Genomic DNA, 25,442 nt, shown 5'->3' with positions numbered 1-25,442 from the left:
CTCCAACATTAGTACCAAAAGGGTTGGTTAGGAATTGGTTTTTGGTCAACTTTAGATTCGGTTTGGTTACTTGGGATGCTGATTCAGAAAATTGCACTGGATAGACCACGTAAGCTCTAGTTTCTGATACAGAACCTACTGTATGCCATTCGGTAGTTGCCATCTGCTCACCCACAGAAAAGCATATTTAATAATCTAGAGCTGATGTGATCTGCAGAAAGGAGTGGACAATAAATAAATAAATGGGTTTGCGGACTGGATTTTTGTTTTCATGGCCCACTACTGGGCCACAGTCCATGGGTTGAAAACCACTGGTCTAAAGAGAAGGGGAGCACACCTAATTCAGTGTATCAATGCATGCTTCATACACTCTTTGTGCACTAAATTTTGTTTATGTAAGTCATACAATGACAGCTTTCCATGTTCCTCATTTTCCATACATTGTGCTAAGGTAGCAATTAATATAGTACTGTTCAGCAGCATTCAAGGACAGTGCACTACCAGTTTAGTATAATTCTACTATCAGATATTTACACTGACTGTATCCAAAGCACCAAATAAGCAGTGAGCTCCTTAGTCCATTAGGAGGCAGCAGAAATCTATAACAGAGCACCAACCAAGAGCAAAGATTAGTGGGATGTACTCATTGTGCTGCAGGGTGGAAAATGCACACAGAAGTGCACAAGACCAGGGAGAAGTCTGCTATAAAGTCATTATCAGGCTGAAAGTATATGCATGCATGCATGAAGAAGGTGGTCATTTCTGCCATTCTGTAACAACATAGTCTCTAGGCGGTTTACACATGGTGCTTTGTAGTTCGTGTCCATGCTACCACTCATAAGGCATTAGGGTCCTGGGGTGATGTGATCACATAATTCAGTGTTGTCCAAGCATATCTACATTAAGGAAGTCAAAAATACTTGTACATTTTCTTGTAAGGGTGTGGCGAGATATTCAGTCACCCCAAAGTGTAAATATTACTGCAACATTTTTTCACACCCGCAGACCTCTCTGTGAAGAAACTGTGCCAAAAAAAGGTTATGTGTAAAAACCGCTGGTTGTTACATAAGATCAAGACTTCTCAGCCAATGAATTTTTGACAAGAAAGTCTCAAAATGCAAAAACCAAAACATGTCCAATATCTGCCCTCATAGTGAAGAGAAAACTTTGAAAATGATTCATTCTTGCATGGAAAAAATGAAACAAGGTAAGTTTGTCATCCCCATGTAGCCCTGCAACATGCAAAGGTATGTGGCTCATCAGTTGAGAACAGAATGCTGGATCAGATAGACCTTTGCACAGAAGGCCGGGCTGTGGCGCAAGCTGGTTAGTAGCCAGCTGCAACAAATCACTCTGACCAAGAGATCATGAGTTCAAGGCCCGACCGTGCCTGTGTCTGTCTCTGTCTCTGTTCTATGTTATGGCATTGAATGTTTGCCTTATATGTGCAATGTGATCCACCCTTCTCCGGGGTGAGAAGGGCGCAATATAAATACTGTAAATAAATAAATAAATAAATAAGGACCACAGTCGGTGGGTGGGTTGGCTAACCCAACCCAACATCTCATCTGAGATGAGATGTTGAAGTGCCAGCTCTCCTCAGATCACATGCAACATGGCAGTGGTAACTGGAGACCTCATTATGAGTAAAAACTAACCAGGTCACTAAACTATGGTGGTTTAGTATAGGTGGTCTCTACCCTGGTCCCAGATCCTGGGAACTTGGAATATGACAAAGATCAGTTGTGGCTCCATGCCAAGCAAGCTTACAAGGATAGTACCAGTTCCTCCACTGTGTTGCCTTCCAAATATGTTGGACTGCAAAAGCCATAAGCCTATAATCAGCTGCCAGATTCCAAAAAAGCCAATGGCTGGTGCTCATTTGCAGGGCAATCACAAACAAGGCTTCATATGTCCTTGGACTCCAAGCAACATGTGGCTGAAGCAGATTTTTCCCAAAATGGTAGCTAGTTGAGAGATGAGAGTATCCTGGATGACACCATATCATGTGATGGCTAAACCACAGAATCATAGAACTGGAAAAGACTATCCAATCCACCCCCTGCCATGCAGAAAGATTCTATAAAAACATTTCTGACAGATGGACATTCAACCTCTGTTTTAAAACCTCCAAATAAGGAGACTCCACCACACTCTAAGACTGCATATTCCATTATCAAAGGGCTCTTACCATCATGAAAGTTTTCCTAATATCCCCTCTCAAACCATCACAACATTTCAATTTTTTCAATGCATGCTCTATTTTTTTACTGTACCCGCCTGTTTTGGCTGACCACTAAAAGCCTTTGTAATGGCTTGACAAAATCTGTGCAGTTCTTATAATGGCTGACAAAACTGGGTCATAGGAACCCAGGAGAAGACGGCTGCGGCTGCCTTTGTCTTCTATCCAAGTGCCACCTTGACACACAGGCAACCTGCGTGACATCTCCCTCCTCGCTCCGGCCTCGCTTGCACTCTGGGTGTGGCCACAGGCTAGTGCTTACTTTGAACACAGCGGAGACACCCCGCCCATTTTCTCGGCTGAAGCAAAGTCAAGAAAAAACATTTGCTCACATCCACCCAAAGGAACCCTGCTGAATTTGGACCAAAGGTCTCTCTGTCTTTAGCAAGACATTTTGCACAATGAAGCGGGCTAATAGAGGGCTAAAAGCAATATGCTTCTCTTACAGAGAAAAGTTACTCTTTGGACTATTTCCCAAAATTACCACTTCCAGTTTGTAAATCACCAAGTGTATAGGCTGCCAGGTTCTGGGAGCAGAAGTCCAATAAAGTAATATTTCTGAGCTCAGGTCTCCTCCCACCTTTCCTCTGCAAAAAAAGGAAAGGTTGCAACTTGTTGGAAGAAGAGCACATGCTTTGCAGGGAGGAGGTTCTGGATCCAAATCCTATTTTGGCTAGGAAGTATTATCTCAAGCTGTGGAGTTGCTCAAGTAATATGGAACTAGTGGTGTGATTCATTTGAGGCAGCACCATATGCTCTCAGGTGATCAGATACACTGCCTTTGAACATAGAGGTTTCAGATAGCCATCACAGGTAACTGCCTTGAATAAACTCTCTCATCCTCCACAAATGTGTGTAACATCTTTTTAAAGATATCTCAATCACTGCATCTCTTAGCAGAGAATTCCATACACCAACAGTAGGTTGTATGAAAAAGTACTAATTCTTACCTATACCAGAACCCTACCAATCAATGTCAGCAAATGACTTGGAGATCTAGGACTATGAGAAAGGAAGACAAGTTCCTTTTATCCCCTACTCCAGGCCATACATAATTTCAAATATTTTGCCCTTCACTGGTGTTCACTTATGGCTCTGTTGGTTGAGGGATTCTGGGAGTAGTAGTCCAAAAAAGTAACTATCTCAAACTCTTGGTTTCCCTCTTTCGGTCTCAATTCACCACTGCCAACTCTGTGATTCGAATGCCCTTCAGGAGACCTGTCTGTTACTTCATACACACACACACACACACACACACTTAAAGAATTCCTCTGATGAGTTCCAGAATATTTGGACTGCAACTTCCACTGGCCATGTTGGTTAGGTGTGATGGAAGTTGTAGTCCAGCAGATTGAAGAAATGTAGTTTGGGAAGTATTGTGATAGTAGCTTTGCAAAACAAAATGCATTGACAATATTCTATATCAGTTACTTAGTTCAGTATACTTAGCTAAGTAAGCCCTCCTGGGCTGACTCCCCCAATATGACAGAAATATCATTTACTTGCATTCAGTCGCCAGCAGAATGGACCTCCTCCCCATGCTGCCTTCTCCCCATTGTGACTAATTAGTGTTCATGAATCCGAAAGTTACGCATCCATAACTGTTCCATATTCATGATTCCTATTTAGTCACAATTGTGACACCATTGCCACAGTCATTACTCTTCACCTACATTACTGGTCATCACCTGCATGGAGAAGAAGATCTCTTATGGCTTGATGCAGCTCTCAGAGAAAACCCTCTCTTTTCCCCTCAAAAGACTTAGATTTACCCTCTTTGGATTTTCAATGTTTCCTGTACTGCCCACTGCAGCGCTCTTTCACAAACTCCTTGAAATGCTCCTGCAAATTAAATTGAACTGCCCAGGCAAATAAATCCCAAGGTCTGTGCTGGCAGATGATAATTAATGGCTAATGAGTGGAGTCTTTTAGCATAATAACACTCCCCAACCAGGATATGGAGGCTTATAGGAGGGAAGGGGAAGATGCTGATTCCTGAAAGGCATCCACAGCCAACTGGTAAGAGCCGGATGCCCAACTTTTGTCTCTTCCCAGAGTGGCTGATGGACTTCCAGGATGGTGAGATAGTGAATCCCTTCCACGTTTGAATCTGTGTGTGGAAGGACCTATCCAAAGTGCTGAAACTATTTCGAAGGCAAGTGTTCAGTACCTTGGATAGCTTTAAGGGCTGGGTGAAAACCTGGAATGGATTAAAGCTTAACCCAGAATGAATTAACCCTTTAAATTTGGATTAAAATTCATTTTAGTCTAAAATAGTGGACGATATACCCCAATAGATTTGAAGGGTCAAGACTTCTACAGGGCCATGGTTGAAAATCCTGGTCCTCAACATTCACTTGTCTTGGTGCAACCTATCTCACAGGACACAACAGAGAACATAAGACAAAAGGGACAACTCAAACATGTCATCCTAAAAAATAATCGGATAAAATGTGTAGCTGGGCACCTCATGACTGCTCCTTGTGAAAGGGAGCCTATTGCTTTTTAAATAAATAAACAAATAAATAAGTAAGGCAGACCTGGTAAAGCGAACTTCACAGATACTGCACATATATGGCTTCTCTCCTGTGTGGGTCCTCATGTGCCGTGGCAGCTTCCCTGCCCCCATGATTATTTTGTTGCAGATGGGGCATTGCTGGGAAGCTTTGGGTTTAATCTTCCTTTCCTCCGGCCATTGAGGAAAGACCCCACCAAAATGGGCAGCACTGAGGAAATTCAGGTAAGCACTATAGTCATTTTCGGCCTTAATGTGTCCCAAATGGCCAGCTGGGTTGCTGCCAAACATATCCTTGAAGAGGCTGTTGGGAAAAGGGGTGGGCGGAGATGGCTCCTCTTTTTCTTCCTCCTTGATTTTCCTTTTTCTGATGACCAGATCCAAGGGCCCATTGTCCAACTGGGCCTCCTCAACTTGGGAGAAGGTGCCAAAATCTCCATTCCACAGGTGGGGGAAGAGGTCGGGAACAAACGGAGACAGAGTTGGCCTCCGTTCAGGAAGGCCAGTTTTGGGATACAAGTTTTCCCTTAGGAGGGACTCAATGGAGAAGTCTCTTATGGTTCCTAGGCTTCCATTTGGTGTCCCAGCTGGGAAGTGGCTGGAGAAACCACTCTGCATTTCTGAATATACTTCTTCAGCAAGGTCAGATTTGGATGGACTTTGGTGACAGCTGCCATCTTGGGCATCTGTTAGATTCTGGACTGCAAAGTCCTCAACTTCCCCTTCCCTTTCTTCATCCTCTTCCTCTTCTTCCTCTTCCTCCTCCTCTTCTTCCTCCTCCTCCTCTTCCTTCTCCTCTTCCTCCTCCTCGTCCCCCACTGGATCCATGATTTCCATGCAGACGTTGATCACGCATGGGATCTCGAGCATTTTGGCTGCATTGAGAATGTGCTTAACGTTGGCGGTGGTGATGGTGAGCGTAGAGGTGTAGGCAAACTCAAGGATTGCCGAAAGTGCATCGGGCTTCACAAAATCTATCTCGTAAACACAGGGCTGGTCCGCTAAAGTGCCGGCAGTGAAGAGTTTCTTGAAGTATTGGCTGCAAGCCGCCAGGACAGATTTGTGGGTCCTGTACTCTTGGTCCTGGACAATGAGAATGACGTCGCAAAGAAGGCCGTTGTGCCGCTGCTCATTCAAGCCACAAAGGACCTCACTGCTGTGGTTTGGGAATGGGATCCCAATAAGGTCTTCAATGCCATTGGCCATATTCTCATTTAGAGCCCTAGAAGGAAACACATGGAATGAATGAGTCTATCTGGCTACTGTTCCACAGGTTTTACATCCACAGATTCAACCAACCACAGCATAAAAATACTACCATCACCTCCCAAAAAAACCCACACAACTTGATATATAAGGGACACCATTTTAATACACCACTGTATATAATTGGGCTTAAGTATCAATTGGTGGGATCCTGGAACAAAACCCCATTAATTAAGATCCCACTGTAGTTATCCATGGAGGCACCAACTTCATTGGCTGCTGATTCAAACTGCTGCTCGTGACTTTAAAGCCCTACATGGCTTAGATCCAATCTATCTGAAAAACTATCTCCTTTCCCTGTTTTCCCCAAAATAAGACAGGGTCTTATGTTAAATTTTGTTCCAAAGGATGCATTAGGGCTTGCTTTTAGCAAAAATCTTATTTTTCCAAATTGACTTTTTCAATGAATTATATCTAGAGTTTACTTTTAAAATAGGGCTTATATTTCGAGCATCCTCAAAAATGTTCAAAAATCATGATAGGTCTTATTTTCAGGGTAGGTCTTATTTTGGGAGAAACATGGTACATGAGCTAGCCAGAGCTTTAAGATCTACAGGAGAAGACTATCTTTCAGTCCCACCATCATCCTGGTGATGGGAAATGAGGACACGGCAGAAAGCCTGATTTTTCAATGAAAAACCAGCCAATTTAAACCAATTAAAACAGTTTAAATCAGTGTTTCCCAAACTCTGGTCTTCTAGGTGTTTTGGATTTCAGCACCTAGAACCCTGGATTGTTGGCTAAAGCAGCGGAGGCTTCCGCGATTTTAAGCCTAAAACACACAGAGGAGGCCTGGAGTTTAGGAATCGTGGATTTAAATAGTGCATGTTGCAAAACTTGATAGTTCTACTTTTTTTTAAAAAAAGGAATGGCCACTAGGAACGCTCATTATGTGATTGTTGACATGGTTGTCCAAAAAAATTAACTTCGCCCAAACTCTGAGATTAGGTAGTCCATCCAAACCAGCTTTTGTTGATGCAGACTTTTCATTCCACCCCCGATCCCTGCCAGCACAACGTGTCCATTCCCAGCTGCTGTTATCTCATTATTTCCACCTCATCCCAGCAAGCTTTTCATACTCCTTGTCCTTCCAACTACGCCTTCCCTCCCTCAATTGCCAAGGATGAAATCCTGTTCTATCAGTGCATTTGTGCAGCTTCTTATCACCATCACACCTTTGCTCCTTCCAAAAGCACATTAAGAAAACCACGATTGATTAACATCCTTGGTTGCTTCCAGATGCCCCAGACGCATCATGTCTCCACAGTAGCTGCCACGCTCCAGACATTAAGCTCCTTGTCCTGTCCTTCAAAGCCCTCTGTGATCTCATTCCACATCCTCCTCTCCCTTCCTCTACCTCCCACCCTCCCTCCGTCTGCTCTCCATCTTTATTTAGACTGTTCCTGACAAATGCAGCCACCTCCCATTTGTCTCTCATGCCTTTGGTCCCTCCATGCCTTCATTTAATTATCCTTCCTTCTGGACTCATGTATCTTTGCTCACTGTACCTCCTGCATCCTTCCACCTGATGTCCCCTGTAAGACTTGTTTTGCATTACATACACAGTGACTACGGCTCCCAGTGTCTTCTGACTTGATCCAAGGCAGGATGTACACCTCTTGTGAATGCGGTTCTTGAATCTGTTGTAGAAGTTCAATTTAAGCTATTGATTTTGACCTACAAAGTACTAAGATAGTTTGTGGCCAGAATGTCCAAAAGAGACAGAGTATGGAATAGTGTATTGTGACTCTGGAGACCAGGGTTCAAATGCCCACTTGGCCACGAAAGCCACTAGCTGACCTAGGACAACTCTTGCTCTCTTAGGCTCAGAGGAAGGCAATGGCAAACCTCCTTGGACAAATCTTGAATAAAGGAAACCCTCTGATGGAGTTGCCATAATTTAGAAGCAACATGGAGCTACACAACAGCAAACAACATTTCACTGATTTAAATCAAGACTCACTGACAAAGATTTGGGAAAAATTCCTTTTCATAACTCTCTAGTTTTGCAACTAGGAGAGAATGGAGAAATTTAGCTGGACAAGCTCTGACCAGATCACAGTTTGAAAACCACTCTAAAAGTCAGCAGTTTGAAAGTTGGCACGGAATGTAAGAAGTGTCAAGAGCTATGACTGTGGGTTGACAAAACCCAGGAAATGTGGATGTCATTTGATAACCTGGAAAATGCTTAAACTGACCAAGCCAGGGTTAGGCTGGGGCATGTCTTTAAAGACCTGTCTGTTTGAATTTCTTTTCAGAGACAGCTGTGCTGGTCTGGGCTTTCAGGTTGCACTGCTAACCATTACTGCTACTTTCCAGACATTTTTGAAATAAATTGACTGTAAGTGGTAGCTATTGCCATTATTGCATTTGTACTTTCTACCCTATTTAATCCTAGTTATACTTTCTGCACTACCTTGAGTTTCTTCAAAGGCTACACAAAAATACTTAAATGAATGAACACACGTATCACAGATGTCTCCAAGGGCCCTTTTGCAGTACAATGTTCCCTCACTTATCACTGGGGTTTGGTTCCAGGACCACCTGCAATAAGTGAAAATCTGCGAAGTAGGGACACTATATTTATTTTAATATTTATACATTATTTTAGTAGTTATACACTATTTTAAGCCTTTATCAACCAATCGTGTGTTGATAAATCGCCTCCTTCTCCTCCTGTTGCCGCTTGGGCTCCTTTTTTCTCCCTTTGGCTTCTACTTCATCCCTTCCTTAGGCTGTAAATTGTAATTTTTTATGATTTATAATAGTCTTTTAGAGTTTATTGAAAAACCGCAAAACAGCGAATCCGCGAAAAGTGAATAGCTAAGTAGGGAGGGAACACTGTATACATTTCTACTACTACAATTCCGCTACCATGCTTGCTGAAGATCCCTGGGGGTGATATTTACTCTCCTCTACTAGCTCCAGAACAGCATCCAGTTGCAGCACAGACACTTCCCATCCTCCCATGCAGGGGCAAACTTTGACAGTCTATCTTCTGTATGGAAATGAATCTAGCAGAACTACAGAGGGGGGGATTATGTTCCACTTATGCAATATAGATTCCATCCCATATACATCTTTCTGAAACAGCTCTCATTCCTGGTATTTGTTTTTATATTTTAAAAAAATTCTGTCCAATCTTAATAATTTTGGAACATGGATAATGCCATTACTTTGTTTCACCCTTAGGTGGCACTAGACTGAGTGGAGTCAGATTGTTGCCAACTATGTTGCATTCTTGGCTGAGTGGGGCAATAAAATTCTTACTGAGCTTCTTCCCTGGTGTAGTTTCAAGTTCTCCATGGACGGGATAACCCCGGTAACACGAAAGAAATGCTCTGTCTGCTTATTCTGTTTTCAAGCGCACACACACACACACACACACACACATATATATATATATAAATGAGTGATGGCATCATGGCAACCCACAAAACAACAAAAATACAGGCCCCCCAACCTTGAAATTTGACAACACAACCCATCATCCACGCCTCTAGGTTGATACAACAAAAAGAAAAGAAAAACAAAGTCCTAATTAGAGGGAGAGCAATAATTGTTTTTACCCAATTGCTGCCAGTTTAGAGGGCTAATCTCTGCCCACTTGGTCTCCTAGCAACCAACTCAGCCAAAGGACAGCCAGGGTTCAGTTAGGGGACAGGCAGACTTAGGCCTCTTCCACAGATTATCTAATTTGCACTGGATTATATGGCAGTGTAGACTCAAGGCCCTTCCACACAGCTATATAACCCATTTATAATCTTATATTATCTGCTTTGAACTGGATTATCTTGACTCCACACTGCCATATAATCCACTTCAGTGTGCAGTCGGACACAACTGGACTTAATGTCAGGAGAAAACCTTTACCCTTTACGTTAACTACCACCAATTCCTCAATACTTTATTTCCCATACCACCATACTTTGCCACAGCAACGCGTGGCCGGGCACAGCTAGTTATCTATAAGAATAAAATGTGGAAGAGCTGGTGGAGGGAGGAAGGAAGAGGAATGGAAACGTCCATCTGACTGTATGTTACAGTCACCTTCAGATCTCCCCAAGCTTCTGCCCGCTTCCCCTGCAGGGCATGAGATTGCAAAGGCTACCACGTAACTGGCTGCCACCACATCCACCTGTCCAGCTGTGAAAAGCTACATAGCTGTCAAACTGTCAAGCAGGGGGCAGGAAGGGGAAGCAGTTCTTCACACTGATGCAAATATTGCCCTTCAAGAGGGCAGTCTCAAAAGTGCATCTAGATTGGAAATGTTAGCTATAATGTCCAGAATCCTCCCTCCATCAACAGGGCCTTGCTGACTAGAGGATTGTGAAAGTTGTTGTTCCCCTTCCTTTAAAAAAACTGAACTTTTCTAAACTCTGGTACTGCCTGTTGTGGTCTCCTGCTGTAGTTAAGCAGGTTTGCACTTTTAAGTTTCCTGAATGGGAGGCTGCAGAGATGAATCAGAAGTGTAACATTTGGAATAATTGAACGATCGAGTTTGAAAATACCAGAAGGGCCACCCAGCCCAATCTTATTCTACACAGATAGCCATCCAGCCTTTGTTTAAAGCCATCCAGAGATGGAGATTTCACTATACTTCCTGGCAGCATGTTCCACTGTGAACAGCTCTCATTTAGGAGGACTCTCTTTGAAATTTGATTCCATTGCTCCATGTCTTAGTCTCTAAAGAGTTTGCCCCCTCCTCAATGTGATATCTTTTCAAATATTTCTTCTCCAAGCTAAATATACTCAGCTCACTAAGATGAGCTTCCATACCTTTGACCATTTTGGTTGCCCTTCTCTGGAATCAGTCCAGCTTGTCAATACCCCTCCTGTAAGGTACTTAACTTTCCTATTCGTCAACACCAAAAGGCAGCAGCTCTCCAAGGTCTCAGGCAAAGAGATTTTTCTCTCCAATGAAATGCCAGGGATAATAAAACTGGAGGGCAGTGAATCTACTATCGTGTTTCCCCAAAAATAAGACAGTGTCTTATATTAATTTTTGCTCCCAAAGATGCTCTAGGTCTTATTTTCAGGGGATGTCTTATTTTTCCATGAAGAAGAATTCATATTTATTGTTGAACAAAAAATGAACATTTATTATTTACTGTACAGTAGTTGTCATCACAAACCAGCATAACCAGACAAACTGTGAATCCTATCAACAATTTCTTGTTACTACCATTATTTCCATTTACAACAATCTATGGTACGTGCATTTACCGATCCTGCATGCTCTGGTGTTCTGTTTGGCAGGCATGCTTCCAAACAAAAACTTTGCCAGGTCTTACTTTCGGGGGAGGCCTTATATTTAGCAATTCAGCAAAACCTCTACTAGGTCTTATTTTCTGGGGATGTCTTATTTTAGGGGAAACAGGGTATGGGTTCTGAGGTGCAGTTACAATTGTGGCACTAGATTCTGGCAGTGAAATTTTTATGAAAAGTAGGTAATTGTTCTGTATTCACCATCACAAATTGGTTTCTTTGGATTACAGCTCCCTGAATCTCTCAGGTAGCATAGCCACTGGGAGTGGCAGCTAAGAGATGCTGACAGTTGCAGTCCACCTGCAAAGAGAGTGTGCCAAAGCTTTGGCCCAAGGAGTGGGTTCCCAAGGAGCCCAAATGGGAATGAGACTGGTTGTCCTTAAAATAGTTCTGCCAGAATCAACACGGCTGGTCTGCAGAAACATCTGTTCCTCCCTGCCGTTCCCAAAGGCCAGCCTGCTCCTTCCTTGCCAAGCAGAGGCTGGATGGGAGTCGTGGTAGACGTGGAGGGGAGAGATAACCTCAAGGTCTCAGCTGCTTATTGATCTTCTGGCAAAGGGAGGAAGAGAGATTGGACACACATGAGAAAACCCCCCTCCCACACAGACAACATCTGATTACTGGAGGAGCTGGGGGAATGCCGCATTCCTTTCCTTCTTCCGCTCATCGGTATCCTGAGAAAATCATAAGAGTATTTTCTCAAGCTGTGCTACCATCCCTACTGTCATTTGCAGGTTGATAAAGCTGTGGACTCTCAAAACCCTGCAGTGTGTTTCCAACAATGGCCTGCCAAATGCCTCAAAGGTGCAAACACATGTGTCCTTTACTCAGAGAAAATCCCACCGCATTTCAGTAGAATTATACCCACATCAGTAGCCTCATATGATCAGACACGGCCCATTTATGTCGGAGTCGTATGCCTATCATCTCCTAAACTTGACTGGAGATGTTGGGAGTTATATCCAACACATCTAGAGGATGCAAATTCAAATGGAGAACAGGTATATTAGACTGCAACCTGAAAGTATGCTCACAAGGGTCCTTTTTTGAGCTTGGTTAGGCATACACAATCCAAAGATGTTTTCCCAGTGCCTTTACTGTACTAAATAAACAAACCAGTTCTTTTATTTTAATGTGGTTTGGAGCACAGGGACGTTGTAGAAGTGGGAAAACCATTATTTTTAAAGCTTTTTTTTCCTGAATGAATATCTCTCTCAGAATCTTCTGCAGTCAACTTCCAACTAATTCCTTTGCATTGTGACATTGTGATGAAATAGACTAAAATGGCACATTTATTCTTAATGTTAGAGTGAGGAGTTTGCATTATAGGTCTCTGACATTGAAGTTTATGGAAGATGTCAGCACAGCTGTCTGAATGGTTGGAAGAGAGCTGGTATTTTTGGTGGATTTAGAACAGGCATGGGCCAACTTTGTCCCTCCAGGTGTTTTGGACTTCAACTCCCACAATTCCTAACAGCCTACCGGCTGTTAGGAATTGTGGGATTTGAAGTCCAAAACACCTGGAGGGACAAAGTTGGCCCATCCCTGGTTTAGAAGGAACTTCCCACATACTGCTGAAGTCCTCCATCTATATATAAAAGAGTGATGGCATCAGGGCAGCAGACAAAACAACAAAACTACAGGCCCCCCAACCTCGAAATTTGACAACACAACCCATCATCCACGGCTCTAGGTTGATACAACAAAAAGAAAAGAAAAATAAAGTCCTACTTAGAGGGAGAGGAATAATTGTTTTTATCCAATTGTTGCCAGTTACAAGGCTAAATTCCACCCACTTGGTCTCCTAGCAACCCACTCAGCCCAGGGGACAGGCACAAGAGTTTGGAGAGACCCCTAAGGGCCATCCAGCCCAACCCTTTCTACTATGCAGCAGGACACAATCCAAACATTCACAACACATGGACAACGTATAAATACTATACAATACTACACAGGGACATAGACCCCCTCTACCCTCACCACTTTCACAGTACACACACAACTAAATGCATACTAAACATAAGGACAACCATACAACAGACATTCAATACCACCACTACCTCAACAAGTTCTCACCAACACCACCAGACAACGCCACAGCAACGCGTGGCCGGGCATAGCTAGTCATGTATATTAAAGACAGCCAGCATGGTTGGACTACAACTCTAGAGTCCAGGGTTTGATTCCCCACTCAGCCACAAAAACTGAGGGGGCCGGGCTGTGGCGCAGGCTGTTGAGCAACCAGCTGCAGCCAGCTGCAACAAATCACTCTGACCAAGAGGTCATGAGTTCGAGGCCAGCTCGGAGCCCCGTGTTTGTCTTGTCTTTGTTCTATGTTAAGACATTGAATGTTTGCCTTATATGTGTAATGTGATCCGCCCTGAGTCCCCTTCGGGGTGAGAAGGGCGGAATATAAAATACTGTAAATAAAAATAAATAAATAGACCCACTGCACTCTCAGTCCCAGAAAACCTGTGATAGAGTCAACTTAGGGTCACCAAAAATCAAAAGTACAGTAGAGTCTCACTTATCCAACATTCTGGATTATCCAACGCATTTTTGGAGTCAATGTTTTCAATACATCGTGATATTTTGGTGCTAAATTCATAAATACAGTAATTACTATATAGCATTACTGCTTATTGAACTACTCTTTCTGTCAAATTTGTTGTATAACATGATGTTTTGGTGCTTAATTTGTATAATGATTACCTAATTTGATGTTTAATCAGCTTTTCCTTAATGCCTCCTTATTATCCAACATATTCGCTTATCCAACATTCTGCTGGCCCGTTTATGTTGGATAAGTGAGACTCTACTGTACATCCAACAGCAAGAGTGAAGGGTTGTATTGGCAAGATTTGCTCAGAGAGAAGTTGCCTTTGCCTTCCTTTGAGGCTGAGAAAGTCTGACTTGAATATGCATTTCCATTTCCACGATCACAAACTGAATAGGATGATTCCAAACTGGGCCAAAACGTCCGACCACATGTATAGGGGAACAAAAGTAAGACACCAAACAGGATGCTCACTTCTGTGTGTATTTCTGCATGCTCAGAAAAACAAAGCAGAACCCTAGGTGGGAGAGTCGTTCCTGTGCCTGCTTATAAAACTATACCCATCATTTGCCGAAAATAGCCTCGCAGCCAACTTCTACATGGTTGGGGTTTGGAATCCAAGCTTGCAACAAGGATTTAATTTTTTAAGTGATGGGGGGGAGAGGGGAGGAAAAAACCCAGAATCCATTAATCCGCCCAGACGCCCACTCCTCCCCAGTCAGAAGCATTCCAAGCAAGGCGGACTCTGGCTCATAAATCTCTTGCCACCGCCTCCTGCGCAACAGCAAGGACAGCCACAGGGAAGCCACAGCAATCCCATTGCTTTCCCTTTTGTCCCCTCCAACACACAGTATACACACACAACTGCACCACAAGATCAGAGCCAGAGGGGAGAAAAAACTGCCATTGTCTCTCCTTTTGGCAGACAGCATTCAGGGCCAAGTTTATTATTGCAAACCTTCCCCCCGGACACACCCTGAAGGCTATATTTGCGAAACCACAGCCAAACCTACCCTGGCGGTTTGGCTTTGGAAATCTCAGATTTTTTTTTTTCCTTGTTGAGATTTATCTCGGGGGTACATTTTGTTCCCACCCACTCCTCCTTTCAACTTTGGCTTCTCTCTCTCTCGTTCTTTCTCTCTCCTCCCCTCCTTCTACTGGGGAGAAGAAATTATAGACCATGTAGAAACAATAGTGTGTACCCAGCATTTTTCTCTTCTTAGAGAGAGGAGGGACTGGCCATGGATGGAAGGAAAGAAAGAAAGAAAGAAAAACACAGAAGCTGAATCGGTCACATTGTTTTGGATGTACTGTTCCTGCTCCAAGTTCCAGCTAGCCATGCCCATTTTCAGGGCACTCCAGTCCACTTTCCCCTTCCAGAGTGATTTTCCACAAACCAACAGTATTGGTTGTCACTGGAGAAGTCCAGTCCCTATTAAGCTGGTCTGCAAATGCTTTCCCCACAAAGCTTCTGGATTTCTCCAAAGCTTGGAATTCTCCAATACAATGGTAGTTGTGCGCTTTCAAGTACTTTCTGACTTATGGCAATCTTAAAGCAATACAATCACAGAATTTTCTGAGGCTGAGAATATGTGACTTGCTCAAGGTCGCCCAGTGTATTATCACAGCCAAATGAGATTTCAAACCCTGGCCTCTAGAGTCATAGTCCAGCACTCATACTACATCACAATGACTCTGAAACTTCCCTCTTATTCATGAGTGCAGTTGTTTTACACACATAAAATATAGCATTTGGAAAACTGAGTGCATCCAGAATGTGGAATGAATACAGCTAATTGAAATGCAATCCTGCAATTTGTAGTATGATGAGGGATCAGAACTCTATGGCAGTTTTTTTTTTTAAAAAAAAACATGTCAGAAGTGAGTAAGTTCCTTCTGGTGTGAGAGAATCGGCTGTCTACAGAGACGTTGCCCTGGGGATGTGTTACAATCCTGTGGGAGGCTTCTCTCATGTCCCCGCATGGGAAGCTGGGGCTGACAGACGGAAGCTCACTTCGTCTCATGGACCCAAACCGCCGACCTTCAGATCTTTAGGTCAGCAATTCAGCCAGCAGAAGGGTTTAACCAATTGCACCACCGCGGCTCAAGACTTTGTAAAACTGCAATTCCATGATTCCATAGTAATGAGCCACGGGATTTAAAGTGGTTTCAAACTACATCAATTTTATGTACACTCTGTTTGCAATCTGAACGCAGGGTATTGAAGGATTTTTGTACACACTGTTGACTGGACAGAGCTTGGGAAAGTTCCTTTTTGGACAATTCCACAAGCTTCCCAGCCAAAGGGGAATTATGGGCACCTTAGTCTTAATTTTTTTCCCCAAACCTGGGATTCCTGAGAAACTTGATACACTTCTGAAAAGCATATTGTTCTCTGCCAGCATCTTAATGATCTTTGCCTCCCATTCTCAAAACACTCCAGACTCGATATGTTCTACTTTCAGATCTTTGCTTTTTGTTTGAATTGTCCAGCTCTTGTTTCAGATTTAAAGGCAACACACAAAATATTAAAAACAGTAATAATTGATGACACGAAATGATAGGAAAGGTCAAGGGGCAGCGGTCAGCCTCAAATGGTTGCTGCCTTTCCTTCACTGGATGGATGAGGTGCCATTAATGGTACTCATGCTCCCAGAGCTGACCCAAGGCATTTTGCTGCTTAAGGTAAAGGATGGTGGATATTATTTCAATATTTGAAAGCAAAAAAGCTAGTGGAGGGCAGACAGGAAGGGACATAAAAAACCTACAGAGCTGTGCCATCCAGAGGAGGAAAATGCCAAGAGGGCACATACACTATCAATCCCTTTCAAGCTGCACAATTATAGCATCATAATTTTACTTCCACTACCTACCAGAATGCCAGTTGGTATTTGTACAAAAAACAGGTCTCCTCTCCAATGCATTTTGGTGCAAAATGCACTGATTTTAGTCAAGAAATTACAACATATTTTGTAGGTAAAAGTAAAGGTTTTCCCCTGACATTAAGTCTAGTCAAGTCTGACTCCGGGAGTTGGTGCTCATCTCCATTTTTAAGCCGAAGAGCCGGCATTGTCCGTAGACGCCTCCAAGGTCATGTGGCCTGCATGACTGCATGAAGTGCTGTTACCTTCCCGCCGGAACGGTACCTATTGATCTACCCACATTTGCATGTTTTCGAACTCCTAGGTTGGCAGAAGCTGGGGCTAACAGTGGGAGTTCACCCCACTCCCAGGGAATTGTAGTTTGATAATAAATTTCACTTTTTGTAAAAACAAATATTTTTTATGCACAATTGTGTGTGGTTTGAGTACTGGACTATGATACTGGACTCCACTCGGAGACAGAAACCCACTAATGACTTTGGCTAAGTCCCATTCAGCTTCAGAGGGAGGCAAAGGCAACCACTTTGAATAAATCCTGCCAAGAAAACACCATAACAGATTTGTCAAAGGGTCGTTTTAAATCTGAAATAACTTGAAGCTACATTACAATGTTTTGTTTGAAATTGTTGATGTATGAAAAATCACCAAAAATTGTACACAAAAGGCTTGAAATTATTCATTCTTGCAATGGATAACAAAACTATTGAATACTGACTTGAGATGTAAGAAGAGGAGAAAGGAGTGATACTGCAAAGTCTAGATTTAAGGTCTGAGTCCCTCCCCATTCCACCATTTAAATATTCTTTTAAAAAACAGGTATCATCAAGAGCACTATAATTTGGGTGGGCAATGTCTAATGAAAGCCTAGGCACCAAATGGGTAGTGGAAGGCTCTCAAGTCATCAAGGCTTCAAGAGTGAGGCAATAAAAAATCAGTTCCCTCTCTAGAGATCAATATCACATTTGGATGAATCAAGGGGGCATCTACATTGCAGAATTAATGCAGTTTGACCCCACTTTAACTGCTATGGCTTAATGCTATAGAATCATGGGAGTTGCAGTTCTACAAGGCATTTAGCCTTCTCTACCAAAGACTGAAGGTATCTCACCAAAGTAGAAATCCCACAGTTCTATGCCATTGAGCCACGGCATTTAAAACAAGGTCAAGCCGCATTAATTTCACAGTGTAAATGATGCACACTAAGACCAACATTTTAGATATAGAGGCAACTAAGAACCTGGGATCTGCCTATCCTTGATCACAGAACCTGAAATGAACTCACAAAGAGTCCCAAAATCCATTGGTCACAGAGGGATGTTCTCTTTCCCCATCACAACCATCATCTGGTTCGTTCCATTTTATCCCAGGAAATGAGTAAAACGGTAACCGCCTGACCCTCCAGAAGAAACGTGCAATTTTCAGACCTAATTGCACACTTCCATGTCATTGCAGAATCGTAACAAGCAGGTTCTATTTGCTCAAATTTCTGTCCAAATCTTCCCCTGTCCATATTTAAACACCCCCCACCAGCTTTGCCCATAATTTTAACTCTCCAAACGAGTGGGTTCTGAGTGACAGCCTTTGAGCTTCCAGCAGTGGAGGCTGTTTCATGAAATGTGTCCCCTTCCCACAATTATTCAGCAGCTACTGCTGCAAAAAAACTCTGGAAGGAAATATATTCTGGGACTAAAGGAAACCTGGAAATAATTAGTTTACAATTAACCCACCATACATAAAACTATCTTTTAGAATGATTTGTTTTCTTTTTTATATTGATGACACTGTTATAGCCTAGCATGTCAACTGATGCTCCATATTATGTCTAATTTTATTGTATGAGAGATGTAATTTGGCATGGTGGACATTTAAAATTTAAAAATTATTAGGAAAATAGCCAAAATCCTACATCACCATAATCATCACTATTATACAGGGTGTTTGAAAAAGAACTCCCTATTCACCATTTAATTTAAATGGTGACTAGGGAGTTCTTTTTCAAACACCCTGTATATTTAGATCCTGCTTTAATCTCTTGATTCAGATGAAAAAATGGTGCACAACATTACAAAACAGTTAAAATAACTTAAAACAAAAACTACACTTCAGCAATAAAAATGAAATGCACAGATAAAGGAAAGGGTGACACCTGGTTTGGAAAAGTCCACACGAAAGGGATCTAGGAGTTTTAGTGGGCCACAAGCTGAACATGAATCAACAGTGTGATGCAGCAGGTAAGAAAGCCAATGCAATTCTAGGCTGCATCAATAGGAGAATAGTGTTGAGATTGAGGGAAGCCATTGTCACACTTTATTCTGCTTTGGTCAGACCTCACCTAGAATAAGACTGTGTCTAGTTTTGGGCTCCACAATTCAAGAATGATATTGACAAGCAAGAAAGTGCCCAAGGTCTTGATGTAACCTGTCATCATGATAAAGGAAATAAGAAGAAAGCAGGAGAAAACAGAAAGTAACTTCTGTCAGTTGTGGAAACTATTAATTTGTTATTCTTTGTTTCTGTGTTGGGCTCTGCCCCATGTCAGCTTCCCCGAGTCCCTCCGGAGAGATGGTGGTGGGATAGAAAAATAAAGTATTATTATTATTGTCCTTTGTGGTCATCAAGAACTGGCTTTAAGATGGAGCAATTATTCAGGACCGTTTACCTGTCAAGAACCTTTGCACAATGATGCTAATTTCAGGGCCTTGTTGAGATCTCGTACCAGATCAGGAGACACTGACCTGAAAAGTTATCTAGAAACTGCAACTATGAATGCCCAGTATACTAGTCCTCAAATACCATTCATCAGACTGGAACTGTTGAAGAAACATATAAAAGACTGTTTTCTGAATCAAGAGCAAACAACCTGTTGCTGCTTTGTGAAACCCGTTGGGTTGAGTAACATGATGTTGTTTTACATTTGTTAAACTCTACAGTGTGGTGGTGAGCACACTTGAAGAACTAAAAGAGAGTCTGCTATACAACAGTGAGACTTCTTCCGAAGCTGAACAACTTCTTTTAGCTGTTCTGAATTCCGAATTTGTAGTATCCATAAACATCCTAAGAAAGCTCTGTCATCATCCCTTCAGCTTAACAGCTTGCATTCAGCTTAATGGGCATTTTCTGTAGTCTGCAACATGTCAACAATCTGTTAGAAAAAGCCAGGGAGATGCACATAGAATCTGTGAAAGGATTTCAGGAGATCTTTGACACAGCAAGATCAGTGGTGAAGTTTATGGGTGGAGACGTTAGGATTCCTCGCATCTGTTCAAGGCAGACTTGGAAAAGCAACATACAGGCAACTTCACCAACACAAATGGAATATTACAGACTAAATGTGTACATCCCATTTCTGGACTTTTTTTTACAATCAGCTTCAAGAAAGATTTGTAAGGCACAGGGAAGTAGTTCAGGAACTGCAAGTGTTCCTCCCTATTAATTGTGGACATGTAAAATCTAACTTGAACAAGTGCACAGAACTTTACAATGAATGCCTTCAAGATACTGACACACTGATGGAAGAAGAGTTTGACCTGTGGTGTAGAAAATTGATAAAGATTACACCTGCAGAAAAACCATCAAATGCACTGGAAGCATATCTTGTCTGTAAAAGACAGTTTTTTTTCCTAATGTGAAGAAATTTCTTCAGATTTCTACAACATTGCTAGTGTCAACCGTTACAAATGAAAGGTCGTTTTCAACTTTAAAACGTTTGAAAACATAAGAAGCACAGTTGGGCAAGAAAGACTGACTGGACTTGCACTCTTGAGTGTCCACTCAAGTTTATCGATGGAGCCTGATTCCTGACAAAGTGTATTGACACAGTTTTCAAGTATTTCCAATAGGCGTTTTGGTATTCTTTTGTAACCACTAAATTACCCATTAAGAGTCATTTTCAGGGGTTTTTAAGACTTGAAACTGCAGCTAAAATAGAAATTTGATTTAATTAAATCTATATAAAATATAAAATGAGTCATAGAATTTAAATTATTTTGTGTTATTGACCTACTCTTCATGATTTGCTTTAAAAAAATTAAAATTGTTTCAACCCCTCCTGCGTGGCATAATGGGATTGGACTGGATGGGTCTCTTCCAACTCTATGATTCCATGGTTTTCATCTTTGAAGTGCTGAAAGGTTTGTCCTTGCCGAAACGTTACAGACACGTTGCAGGCGGCCAAGGATGGGCAGTGTAGCGGTGGAAGATGGGTGAGTGGGTGAAGCCAAATGGGTGGAGTACACAGGCGTAAATGGTCCAAGCTGGCTAAGCAAACAGCAAACTATAGGTGTGGGACGAAGCACTTCCTCAATGCAAACACGGAGATCTAAAGTCCCAAAATTGCACACCCAGTTCCTGAAATTACAGTCGTCTGTTTTGGGAAGAGGGGGAAAAACCTATGCCCTTCTCCATTGCATCCAATTACCCCAAGCCCTTCCAAGATCCCTGTTCCAAAAACTCTTCACTACATGGAAAACAGAATTGGACAACTTTTTCAAAAGAAATAGGTCATTTTAACCAGAGGAGCAGGAGTAAAGCTCCCACCTTTTCTGGGCTGGTGAAAACAGTAATTGTATCTGTATCTGGCCATGGCCACCTATAAAAGACACCATCCTGTCTTTTTATAGGGTATTAGGTTCCCTTCCTTTCTGGGCTCAAAGTAGCAAAGAAAAAAGCAATCTCCCAGGGAGACAATGCGCCCTGTGTCTTCCCTCCACTGAGTCATTCCTCCTTCGCCACAAACCACTTCTGCTTCTTCTTTGGAGGGCCAGGCGCTGTGATTAGAATTGCTGCGTCAGCTAAGAGGGCGAAAGCTATTTCGGAAGGCAAACCGGCCGGCCAATGTGGTCAAGAGGAAAAGCAACCCAGCAGCGGAGAGGGTCACAGCATCATTACTGTGACCATTCTTTTGCCAAAAGCACCAACTGATAGAAAATTATCCAAGTGGTGGCTATCCATTCTCAATCCTTTCCTTCTAGAAGTGGTTTGACTGTGGAACTCCCTGACACAAGATGTTGGGCTTGAGGACCTACAAGTAAGGAGATTTGGAGGTCTCTCATTCATAACAATGATTAACAACAACGAAGCTTGTTGTGGAGATTTTTGGTGGTATTCAAAAGTATCTCCTCACTGCAACCCTATTTTCAACACTGTATAGAAAGGTCCATTTACACTTCTAAATTCTCTTCCTACTCTGTTTAACTAACGAATGTCATATTATAGCCAGATATAATTTGAACATCCCTTGTCTGGAATTCCTAAATGCAAACATGTCAATATAGGTGGCTGAGATTATATATATGTGTGTGTGTGTGTGTGTGTGTGTGTGTGTGTGTGTATATATATATATATATATATATATATATACACACACACACATATACTGTGCATATATATATCTCAAAATCTGAAAAAATCCCAACCATTTCTGGTTCCAAGCACTGTGGATAAGGGAGACTCAACCTATAGTTATTTTTTTACTGATATCTCACATTAGTTGCCAGACGTCCCAGTAACTGGATGCAATTTTAAGAATTCACTAGATAAAGCATGCATAGATCATGTTACTCAAGATAAAAAAAACACAAAGGCTAAGATCCACTTCATGAGCCAACATCCCTGTTATGGGACACAATTATAATGCTAAGCCTCCACTTTAACTGTCTTGTCAACATCTAATAGAATCCTGGGATTTGCAGTTTAGGGAGGAACACTTTGGATGCATCTACATTGTAGAATGGAAGCAGTTTGGCACCCCATTAACAGCCATTGCTCAATGCTATAGAATGGGATTTGTAGTTTGGGAAGGAACCATCACTCTGTGGCAGAGAAGGCTGAAGACGTTGTAAAACTACAACCGCCAGAATTCCATTGCATTGTGCCATGGCAGTTGAAGTGGCCTCGAACTGCATTAATTCCGTAGTGTAGATACATTCTTTGCATTCTCAGCGCTCTAATGCCTCATCAATGTACAAGCTCCAGGATTCCCCAAGATGTGGCCATGGCAGTTTTTTTATTATGTCAGACGCGACTTGAGAACATACTGCAAATCACTTCTGGCGTGAGAGAATTGACCATCTACAGAGACATTGCCCAGGGGATGGCCAGATGTGTTACCATCCTGCTGGGAGGTTTCTCTCATGTGCCTGCAAGCTAGAGCTGACAGACAGGAGCTAACCTCATCTTGCGGATTTGAACCAGCAACCTTCAGGTCAGCACCCAATCTTCAAGTCAGCAGTCCAGCTGGCACAAGGATTTAACCCATTGCGCCACGCCATGGCATTTAAAATGGAACCATAGAGGAATCAATAAATTGTATCTTTATTGTGAAAGGACCCCAGATTGCCATACTGTGTTACTTTACTCCACTTTCAATTGATCTCTTGGGTTTTCCCATCTAACTGATTTAGAAAGAAGAACTAGAACCCAGGAGAGGAAACGAAGTGAAAGAAGCAGACCAGTGGAAACAATGCCACCAGATTTATGGCATTACTTTTTTCTTTTCTTTTTTGAAAAAAGGGAGAAGATGAATAGTTGCATTACTGAAATATTTTTCAGGGTGGATCTGCTCTGTATAAATAGCCAGTTTCAACCTGAATACCTGGCACAGTCCTACATAGTTGCTGCACACATTCAGGCGGATGGTTCCCTCCCCTTAATCCGTCTACAGTGGGCTGACGTCTAGTTTGCAGCTGCTGTATAATTTTGCATTGAGTGTCAGGAACGGAGAAAGGGGGCATTTCAGGCAACCACTGCTAAGCCATTTTTCTGTTCACATATTGCAAAATGAACACTATTTACTTGGCATATCTACACTGTCGAATTGATGCAGTTTGACGCCACTTTAACTTCCATGGCTCATTGTTATGGAATCCTAGGAGTCATCATTTGGAGAGGCACCAACCCTCTTTGGCAGAGAAGGCTAAAGACCCTGTAAAACTACAACTCCTGTCATTCGATCACATTGGTCCAGAAAGCAGGCATTATTAATAGAGATCAACACATAAATTAGGAGAGGCTGTAGCAACTTGCTTTTGCCTGAGTCTACTTGGAAGGACAAGACTCTGTCTTCTTCTCTTCTCTCATCTCCTGTTTTAATGGAGTACAAACTCCTTTTGCACTTTGAACACAAGCCCCACCTACACTGCCATTATAATGCAGATTGAACTGCATTATTTGCTCATACTCTCAACTTAAACTGCATTATATAAGCCTACACTGACCATATAATGCAGTACAATCGGCATTATAATGGCAATGTAGATAGGGCATTTGTTTGCCGCAAGCAAAGGAAGCCAAGGACAAAGAGGGAAAGTGGGAGCAGGAGAAAGAAACCGGGACATTTTAAAAACCAGCTATGAAATGGGATGCCTGAGAATTAATTGGGACTGTCCCAGTCAAATCAGGACAGTAATTGGGTGTGTAGTCTTTCTCTCTCCACCTTAAAATCCAGCAAAGTGAACAGAAGATATTGACGGCACTGCTTTATCCCAATGTGATGATCCTAAGCATTGGCAGGAGCTGGATATGGGCTTGAACAGACAAACACAGCCCAAGCACATATACTTTATACAGAGACCTATTTATTCACATCAAAATTGTGTGATTGATCACAAAATATTACAGTCATCCTTCCACATTCTTTGGGGCTGGGGCATAGGACCCCAGTGAAAGTGGGAAAAACACATTTTAAACCAAAGAGAAGACCTCTCTGAGTGATCCTATGGTCAACTTCGACTGAACATTAGCCTAGAGTTGTGCTGTACTTTAACAAACCTAAAGATTTCTAGAGAGATAGTCACTTTAGGAATCCCTAAGTCTTCTAATATAATCCTATGCTCAGAAGTTGTTCATAATGTCAAGGATGTAGAGATTCCTAGAGAAACTATTTTAATCAAATCTACAAATGTGGAGGGCCAACTGTCTATCCACAAGGAAATTGGCTGCATTTTGATCTATATAGTAACCTGGTCGATCTTATGCCAATGTCCACTCCTGTCTGGATGCACAAGATTATATCAGAGACAGAGTTGCTGCATGGGGTTTGAAAGGGAGGCCAATTTTGCTCTTACTCACAGCTTGGACCATTACTCCCAGCATCTCTTTGCCAGCAGGGCCAGCAGCCACGCTGGCTGGAGGATTCTGGGAGCTGTGGCCCAAATAAGAGTCTTTGCCAGGCTCTGTCTTTCTGCTCTTTTGCAAGCAACTGAACAGATGGCAGCAGGGAGGAGATGTGGTATTGTCACCTGTTCCAGGTCATGGATTTTGTTTTAATATTATAATTTATTTGTTCCGGTTTTTTTACCGCATTGTGAGCCATCTGGGTTCCCTGGGTATATATATATATGTGTGTGTGTGTGTGTGTGTGTGTGTGTGTGTGTGTGTGTGTATATATATATATATATATATATGGCTATAAAGTACATGGATAGATGAGACACACAGAGAGACCTTATGTTATGGTTGAGCCTTCTGGCTCCGATACTAGGAGACGGGGTCGTAAGACTCCTCGTGAGTCAGACTCTCTTGAGGAGCGTGAAAGGAAACGGCTCTGGGACTTATTTGCAGAACCAACAGATGAAGACTCATTTGAGGGTTTTACCGAGGGAATGGAGGAAGAAATGGTCAGCTCGGAGGAGGATGACATGGAGTGGACTCGTGTGAGGGAGGATTTGGGTGTCACCGGCAATGAAAGCATGGGAGGCGATTGGCGGGTTGCAG

General features: G+C 42.4%; 1 protein-coding gene across 4 annotated transcripts in view; it reads right to left on the bottom strand.

Moving 5' to 3' along the window:
* Positions 1-25,442, bottom strand: part of zbtb7c (zinc finger and BTB domain containing 7C) — a 279,530-nt gene that overhangs the window by 7,371 nt on the left and 246,717 nt on the right. For all 4 annotated transcript variants that reach the window (XM_062972568.1, XM_062972569.1, XM_062972571.1 and 1 more), the window contains one exon: positions 4,783-5,979. In XM_062972568.1, the coding sequence (XP_062828638.1) occupies positions 4,783-5,963 (1,181 nt within the window). In that variant the 5' untranslated portion in view covers positions 5,964-5,979. The remainder of the gene's footprint in view (positions 1-4,782; positions 5,980-25,442) is intronic.

Source organism: Anolis carolinensis, chromosome 2 (genome assembly GCF_035594765.1).
Source record: "Anolis carolinensis isolate JA03-04 chromosome 2, rAnoCar3.1.pri, whole genome shotgun sequence".
In the NCBI taxonomy this organism is placed as follows: domain Eukaryota; kingdom Metazoa; phylum Chordata; class Lepidosauria; order Squamata; family Dactyloidae; genus Anolis; species Anolis carolinensis.
The sequence above is the reverse complement of the archived record's forward strand: the minus strand, read 5'-3'. Positions and strand labels throughout refer to the sequence as shown.